Below are 9,252 nucleotides of genomic sequence, written 5' to 3' on the forward strand. Positions count from 1 at the left end.
CTACTATTTTGGATTAAGTGTATACTACTTTTTTTTTTTTTTTATTACGCACCGGGTATCCACGTGTCCGTTTTATGATCCATGTGACTAATCCTGCGTCCCTTGAAATTGACCCAACAATTCCAAATGGAGGGTAAATTCAGGAGTTTAGGGGCGAAAACGAATCTGGGAGGGTAAGTGTATACTACTTATTACTCTTGTGGACATGTGCATGCAGAGAGAGAGAGAGAGAGAGAAAGAAAGAGAGGTATTTGTTTGATATGAATGACCTCTCGATAGAAGTTATGTTGAATTGGTTCATTAAATAATGAATCAGTTAGAAAATTAGAGCGTTTGATAGAAATTTTGAATTTTTGAAAATTCCTCTAACAAAGGAAAGATGTCTTGATTCAAATTTAGAGGTTTTTTTTTTTTTTTTAAAACTGTATCCTTTATGAAAAAAAAGTAAAAATGAGAAACAAAAAACTCAATATCCAAGTGGTTAAAATTAAAATAAAAATTTTATATTTATAAAATATAAATTATTTTATTTTATTTATAATTATTAATTAAATATATGAGAAGAAAATATTATTTATGGTAATTAAAAACTTTAGCTTATGTGATTACTTATTAATTTTATCAAATATTTATAGTCTCAAAGCATTGAGAAGGTTATAATAGAAAAGCAACACACATTCAGATTTTAGAGATACCAAATAATTAAAATAGTTCAAATTTTATATTCAGGGACTAATTCAAGTTGAATTTAGAAATGGTTCATAAAATTATATTTGAATTTAGTGTTTTACATTTAAACACTCCCTAAAATTTATGCATTTAGTAAAATGATTATTCACTAAGAATAATTAATTGTTATTAATTTTTATTAGGAGTCGAGCTAATTTTGAATTTAGATTTTTATCTGGATAATAACGTCTTTAAATTACGTAATAAACAATTAATCAGTGCTTACGGTAGTCTCGTAATGTATAGTTTCATTGCATGGTGAGGAACTGTGGAGGCATTGTATCATTGCCAAAACGAAAAACACAAAAACAACTTAATTTGCTTAGAAAAACTACTACCACAGAGCATTTACTCTGATTCAAAATGAGCCGAAAGGAGCAGAAGACAGATTCACCACCAAACTCTGATTCAAAATGGGGTGAAATTCAAAGGTCTATTTCTAGCGATCAGACTCATTAACCACAAAAATGGAGCATTTACTCAGATTCAAATTTCCAACTTCTGCACGGCTGGGAAACAGTTTGCGCCATCTTCACAAGCTCGAAACATGACAACCTTCAGTGAATCATCAAGGCCCTTGATCTGTTCGAACACGCAAATATCACCAACTTTCAAGTGATTATCTAGCACAAATGTCTTCCAACCAGAACTGAATTGTGCTCCACGTGGTCCAACAGTGTAATGGATTGACCAAGTTCTCCCATCCGAAACCTGAAGAGTTACTTCCCCACACTTTCTGGTAAAAACACCCTTGACACGGCTCAATGGTATACGCTGCAAAATGATAAAGGGGAAAGGGTTTTAGTTCTTGAACCCACAAAGATTCAACCAATAGCACAACAAAAAGGAAAATTGAATATTCTATTCTCAAAGCAACTCATTTGTCTCCTTTAATCTAGATATCGTAAGTGCCATGATACTAGGATTTCTGCCATGAGCTTACCAACGAACATTTACTACCAACATAAGATGGTCGCATTGTAACTATATGGGAGGGGCTTTCTGCTTGGAGGGCTGTGAGTTCTTCAATGACAGTAGCTGGCCCGCTCCCTTCTGGATACTTTGCTTGGGGGAATCTACACTCCATGTCTCTACTTCCATTGTCTCCCTCTTTAAAATACTTATGTCTACCTGTAAAAACCCACAAAATAATGCAACAGTGCCTTTGGATCTCTTGAATCCAAATAACAAAATTATAAACATTTTGTACAAACTAAACGAAGACTTCTGCAAAGGTTTTCTTGGTTGAATCTGGATATCTGTTGTCGATTTCAATGACACTATTTATGCATACAACTAACATATAATTACCGAACAATTCAACTAAAACAGAAAACTATAAAATAATCTGAATGCATTTAAAATACATATATTAAACCTAAATTAATTGAATTTCAAAAATTACAATAATTTCCCACGTTAAAAAAAAATTAGGCTACAACATAAACATCTAACGTTCTCCATTGGTAGTTATCCTTCACTTGGGTTTTAAAAGGCTAGATGCATCATCTAAGGAACTAAGCCACCATTGTCAAAATTTTATGCATGCTTATTACAAAAAGGTTGTACCACCAATGCATGATCATGATCACAATCATGCGGGATGCATTAATTAATATAATCTTATTTAATCCTTATCTTCTTATTCTTGTGTATCTTTTAAAGAGTTCTTTTCAAACTAAGCAGTAAGTTAGAATTAACCCTATGTATGTAGAGGCCTTGAATTTGGATAAGATGCAATATAAAATTGTATTCAAATTTGTCCCAATTCACCTAAATGCAAATCCAAGGTTTGAAATTCATGCCCTCAAATGCAGCGAAAGTTCTTTATAATCTCTATAAACAGGCTAGCAAAGATGATGTAAAGCTCTTATGCTAAATTCACTCCAACAATAATATATTTTAGTTTTACATTGCTTTGGCTAGGTGTCATAACTTTCCTCCTCTGCTGCGCATTCTCACTCTTACTGTCTATGTTCTTCTTTTTCTTATTCCTGTCACATTCATGTCCTATTTTCTGAAGGGTGTTAACATAACCTAGTGCCTAATTCAGAATCCAAACAGTTTCTTGTACCCTATCTTCAGCGGAGAAAGTTTATAATAACACAAAGGCTCCTACTCTGGGATTAATGAACGCTCACCAACCTTATTAGAAGCATTTGAAGACTTAAAACTTGTGTTTAGTGAATTAGGGCAGTATTTGTTCAAATCAGCAGAAGGACGTTTTGGTGACACAGGTCAAGATGCATGGAATAGGGTTGCCATTGCCAAAAGCTTATGCATGCTTATTACAAAGGCTGCTAGTCTTTTAGTACAATGGATGCACACCTACCTCATCAGAAACAGAACATAAACATTTGGAGCATCAGTTATTTTTGTAGCAAGGACTTGATGCATTTTCTTAAAGAAAAACAACAGGTAAGATTGCAAGTAAAGTATCAAATTCAGAATGGGAGAAGCATCTTTCTATGGTACAATAGTTGGCTTCCATTTGGCTCAATTGTACATAGATATGGGGATGGAATAATACAAGAGTCTAGCTTGCACAAGGATGAAAGTGTTACATTGTTTTAATGGAACACAATTATTGTGACAAATTCAAACTAGGAAGAGAATTGACACTGTTAACACCCTCCTTTTGCACAATGCAAATAAAGACAGCATCCTCAGGGTTGGAAGTTTTTCTAGACAGCCTTTCCACTGACCCTTGCAGTCCTTTATTTCAGATTCCAAGCCACAACCTCTTTCTTCAGCTAGACACGAGGCGAAGGTTACAGACACAGGAACAATGGTTGGTACTTACTTGATTGCTTCCTATTTCAGTGTTTCTATGCAAGCATCAATCAGAACACATTCATTTGTTTTTTCAAATGTTAGCTATTTTTTTTACCAAAGCATTTAAGGCTAATCAAATAGAAGTGTTGGAGGTTGGAAGAATGGGACTAATTGGGTTAATCATAAGCCTAGAGCTCCAATCTCTTAGCTACAGAGTGAAGACTCCCATTTATCTTATTTGGTTGGGGTAAAAAATCGCCATATCTTTCAAAATGAAATCATAGGGGTCTTGATGATTGTCAAAGCCATTTTAGAAGACAATATAATCAGATTTGGAGATGTTTATAACTCTTAAAACTTTTCATATATTCATTAATGTATATGCAGTGGCAGAGCATAGGCTGGAGTCATTATGCTTTTAGCTTCTAACTTTCTAGATTTACTGATCTTTCCAGTTAATGAATTAGTTATTTACCAAAAATATATTGAAAAATACTACCTGCCAAATCTTGCATGACTTGATGCCCATCCAAGTCTCTCTTTGACCCGGCCAGTTTCGTCCCGTTAGCTTGAAGATCTTTCTGTTGAAAGTTCATAACTGGATTTCGAAGAGCAGAAGCATTCTCAGTTTCACTAGGAGGTTCAGTTTTTACCACCCGAGAACAGGGAAATCGTGATGGCTGTTTTCCCATTTTTTTCTGCCATGTGGGGAAATCTTCTAGGATTTCAACAGATGAATCATCTTCAATTTCCTCTACTTTAGGCGCTTTCAACTTCCCAACAAAAATGGATTCTTCACAGTGACTTTTCTGGCACATTGGAAATTCACCCAGGATTTCAACAGAATCATCATTCTCAACCATTCTCCCAATTTCACTGAATGGATACTCTATTTCTGAAGCTGTCATATCACAAATAATTACAAGAAAATGGGAAAACCCATCATATTTGAATATTAGTAAATGTCCTTGACTTATAGAGTAATACTCGGAGAATTCTCGCCAACCATTTTGTAACCAAACCCCACCATCACATTTCATCAGTTCCACTTTCCAAATAGAGCCATTTGGAACCTTGACGAGTACAGAGTTTGAAAGTTTCTTTCCATACTCCCTAACAAACTTTGGTGGCAACCGCTGAAAAGGAAAAACAAGTTATTTAGATAAAATTGATGGAAAATACAAGCAAGTGTGAGCATGCAGTCATATAAGCTTAACTAATGGACTGTAACAACAACATTGTAGTAATGTTTAGCCCTAATTCCCTTTGTTTTACTTAGGCAGAGGATAGATACTTTGGCAAGTTTTGGACTTGAACCTCACAGCCATGCAAAAATGCCTGGAAGAGGTTAAGGAAGATATCAACCTAATCACTTCATATGTCACTGAATAAGACGTCACCTATAATTTGTGTGAAATAGCTCCAGAATAAATTTTATAGCAATCCATGGAGTACACTGAAGCTGGCAAGATTCATATCATTTTTAATAGCCACAAAGCTTGTAGAGGCCTAATTACAAAACCCAGAGTAGACCAGCCAAATTTTCGGTCCGGATGATGTCATGAAACAGGTAGACCCGGATCGACCCAACCAATACCAGGCAGCTCGATGGATTGGCTGGGTTGACCCGGTTCCTTATAAAATATTTTGTGGAATGCAGGGGAAGGAGAGGTCAAGCCCAGCACCCTTTTGGAAGGGAAATAAAAGCTTACTACCACACCCAATTTCGAAATACACAAATATATATATATATATATATATATATATATATATATTATTTTCAAAAAAATTTTAACAATAGGAAAAGTAGTAAATTTTTGTTTAGGTTTTGCTGTTAATTATTTCTGTTTTAATTAAAAATTATAATGTATAAAAAGAATATTTGTAATTTATATATGGAAATATAGTAATTTGTATATAGATATACAACATACATGCATACAAGACATACACATATACATACACACAGATATTAAAATCTTATTTTATCGATTTGAATATTAAATATATGACAAATTATTCCTACATTCATTAACAGCAAAACTAATTTTGAATATAAACATAAAAGCATAGAAACAGCAACCAGCTACTCCGAATCAATTCTAAAACTCGATTTTTTTGTTAGGGAAAATAAATTCTCGATAAATTAGCTGTCTAACCCATTATGCAATAGCTTCAAACATTAAAAAAGGTTTCCTAAAAGATCTAGAGGGGAAAAAATGAAGAACACTGCATCTAAAAATAAAAGAGAAAGGAAAATAGCTTACAAGTTTTCCATCTCGAACGTTAGCAGGAAGGATGATCTTAAAAAAGTTGAATGTTTCCCCAGCCGGTAAATTTGACCGGTCGCCATCTCTGCAGCTGGGAGGAGGCATTGATTCTGCGCGGGTAAACAGAGTTGTGATGGCGTGTTAATTCCGATTGACTGATTTGGATTTAAATGAAGTTACAATACCGAGTAAAATTTAATTGAATCAACACAGAATGCCGGTTAAAGGTGAGTAATTGCAATTGAAATAGTTCCAAAGTACGAAGCAAAATCACAATAATAATAGCGTATTCCTTGGTGAAGCAGGAAGGAAGCTTCGGCATTAACACTGTGATTCAGTGTATTATAAAGTTTTATAATAGCTGGAACTCTAGTGTTATGAAACATTCTCATTTATTATTAGATTTTAATGTTTTGAAATATTTTCTATTAAGGGCATGGCGCGATGGAAAGACATCAACACGTAAGAAGAAACAGCGATTTAATTCTAGGTAAATACACTCACAAAGTCAGCGGATCCTGTAAATGGTGAGAGTTTACTATGTAAGCCAATGAGAACCGTCGATGGTGAGAGTTCGCTCTATGAGCCCATGGGGACTGTGAATGGTGAGACTTCTCTGTGAGTTAGGGACCATTGATGATAATGGAAATGTGTCTTGGGGGGCGAGTCGGCCGAACGTCCAACTGATGCACGAAAGTCGTGTCCGCATTCCAGACTTTGCCCATGATCAGCTAGACCTGGGGGCGGAGGACGTTGATCTGTAGGCTTGGTGCTGTACCAGGAGGTCCGAATGACTTGTTGGTGGTTAAAGTTCTTATATAATAAAAAAAAAAAAAAAAAATTTAATATTTTGAATTTACCATTTGTAACCTTAGAATCGTTGCTGGTATGATTTCAAAGAGGTATAAATAGGTGTATTACCTAATCGATCTCCAGGTCCCAAGGGTTTATGATTGGCCTTTTCCATAGGTGCTAGGGCACCTTTTGATTTGATTTCATGAGGGATTTTGATGAGTTTTTTAATCATGGAAGATTCAAAACAAGTCTCAAGTCCAACTTCCTCGTCCTAATTCCAAAAAAAAAAAATAAGACTTCGGGATGTGAGTTATTTTACACCTATTTGCATGTTGGCCCCCTTATATAAAATTCTTGCCAAGACTTTGTCAGCAGAATCAAAAAGGTATTACCATCTATAGCCTCTCCTAATCGACAAGCATTTATTTCTCTGGTTTAACTAGGATTAACTTCAAAAATCATAGACTCAAACCTCATGACTAGATCGAGAAGTCCTTTTGTTCACGAATTTACAAACAAGCATCAGAACACAACCGTTGCCCGACTAACACACCCACACACGCGCACGCACGCACGCACATACACACATACAACCAAGCACAAGTCTAATAGAGAATCAAACCTCGCCAATGTGAAGTCTTAAGTTCTAGGCGATGGTTGTGAAGCACATTGAACTTCGAAGAGGTTATGAGCAATACAGAGATCAAAATCTAGAATAATATAGGTTACAATTTAAGATCTTGAATAAGAAACCAAATCAGACTCAAGAAACCTTCAGACACATTCGAACTAGATTAGAAAAGAAGAGGGGAAGAGACCCCGAGAGCTCACCAGAAGAAGATTATTGAGCCTTATGTTGATATGGGAGGTTCATAAAAATGGGATTATGGAAACTAGGCTCTCATAGCAGGAAGAGCACACGATAATGGTGGAGAGTAGTGGATCTTCATCAATCTGCAAATGAATAAAAGAGATCAGAGCAGATCTCAGAGTAATAAAGGGTTCCCAGAGAGAGAAAGAGAGAGAGAGAGACTCGAACGTCATTGGTGTGAAGATCTAGGTTCAGCGGTGATGGTAATTTTCAGTGGAGGTAGTATGGTGGTTGTCGTACGTTTGTACGAAAGCACAATGCAGTGATGAGGCTGCATCGGAGAAATCGAAGCGCATGGCGGGACGTCAGACGTGAGTCGGTGATGGTCAAACTCCCTTATGCATTTAATTCTAGTGCGGTTGTTGTGAGAAGGCCAGGGTGCGTCCACGTCAGGTTGACGGTCCGCGAAAGAGGATTTTTGAATCTTTAATAAAAGGGGTGAAAGTATTTAAAACAGAGTCACCATCATATTTTTTAAAAAATAAAAATAAAAATTATTCAAAAGCTTACAAAAATTAGAAAAATTGATTCTGAAGTATATTTGTGCATATGAAAAAATAATTAGTCAATCATCCCGGTGATAATCAACCTTTCAACACTCGTAATGAGCTCATTCACAAAATGGTTATCATAATTACGTAAGTGTTGCGTTCAAATATTAAAAGAAAAAAAAAATAAGAGAGAAATTAAAAGACTTTCAATAAGTCTATTGCTCTAAAAATGGTTGACCTTAGAACCCTAAGTTTTGAAGAAAATATTATGATGATGATGATGCTGATGCTGATTGATAAAAGAAAACTGTTGTTTTGAAAAATAGCTAACTTGTATTATCGGCTATAGAAGTCAAATTTTTAGAAAATAGAACTAATTTGTAATACCAGCTTTTGAAAAAAGACAATGATGGATCTAGGAATTATGGCTAGGGGGGGTCAAAGTGTACACACAATTTATTAAGAATGCTTTATTAAGTTATAATTATTATATTTTTCATTGATTTTTTAAAGTTACATTAATGTGAGCATGGTGAAGACTATATATATATATGGTCCGACTATTTCTTGTTTTAACGTATATAACCCATATATATAAAAACCAACTCCTTTCAAATAGGCACTTATAAGATTTGTTTGGATTAAGAATTTTATTTGAAAAATTTAAAGAAAGGAAAGAAAAATAAGAAAGAATCTTTTTTTCTCCTATATTTTCTCTATTTATCAAATACTATTAAAAATAAACTATTATAATGTATAAAAAGTATCTTTATAATTTATATATGGATATACATACACTTAGTAACTTGTATATAGACATACAAACATACATGCATACAATATATATATATATGCTCTCGGGCATATGCTCGGGTGGTAAGGATAGAGTCTCATAGGCCGGTTGATGAAGAGGTTGAGAGTTCGATCCCTGCCATTCTGAGTGCACATCCCCGATTTACTCATGCACGTGTGGAGGGCGTCGTGCGTGCATGCATGAGATTAGTCTCTCTCGCCGGTCCCGCCAAATTGTGTGCTAGATTGTATGCTCTGAAGGGGAGTGTCCATTGGAATGTTTGCTGGTGGTGATAGGGATGTATATATAAACAAACACACATATATTAAAATCTTATATTATCGATTTAAATATTAAATATATGACAAATTATTCCTATATTATATAAACATAAAAACATAGAAACAGCAACCAACTGCTTCTAATCAAATCTAAAACTCAATCTTTTTGTCAGGACAAATCGATTCTCAATTAATTAATTGTCTAACCCATTAAGCAATAGCTTTAAACACTCAAAAAGGGTTCCTA

At 34.8% G+C, this 9,252-nt stretch overlaps 1 protein-coding gene across 6 annotated transcripts; it reads right to left on the minus strand.

Annotated features, from left to right (window-relative positions):
- Window positions 1–957: 957 nt before the first annotated feature.
- On the minus strand, window positions 958–7,761 carry LOC131165910 (B3 domain-containing transcription factor VRN1-like). 6 transcript variants are annotated; one of them, XM_058124072.1, is made up of 8 exons: window positions 7,603–7,736; window positions 7,401–7,523; window positions 7,192–7,279; window positions 6,279–6,546; window positions 5,772–5,884; window positions 4,004–4,640; window positions 1,673–1,860; window positions 958–1,503 (listed from the first exon to the last, which is right to left on the minus strand). In XM_058124072.1, the coding sequence occupies exons 5-8, from the start codon at window positions 5,877–5,879 to the stop codon at window positions 1,216–1,218; spliced, it is 1,221 nt and encodes a 406-aa protein (XP_057980055.1). In that variant the 5' UTR covers window positions 5,880–5,884; window positions 6,279–6,546; window positions 7,192–7,279; window positions 7,401–7,523; window positions 7,603–7,736; the 3' UTR covers window positions 958–1,215. The 6 variants fall into 6 exon arrangements, with proteins under 6 accessions (XP_057980055.1, XP_057980054.1, XP_057980052.1 ...); XM_058124071.1 differs by lacking the exon at window positions 7,192–7,279; XM_058124069.1 differs by lacking the exons at window positions 6,279–6,546; window positions 7,192–7,279 and having other exon boundaries at window positions 7,609–7,761.
- Between the last annotated feature and the right edge of the window lie 1,491 nt (window positions 7,762–9,252).

The sequence above is a fragment of the Malania oleifera genome, chromosome 10 (genome assembly GCF_029873635.1).
Source record: "Malania oleifera isolate guangnan ecotype guangnan chromosome 10, ASM2987363v1, whole genome shotgun sequence".
Classification (NCBI taxonomy): Eukaryota; Viridiplantae; Streptophyta; class Magnoliopsida; order Santalales; family Ximeniaceae; genus Malania; species Malania oleifera.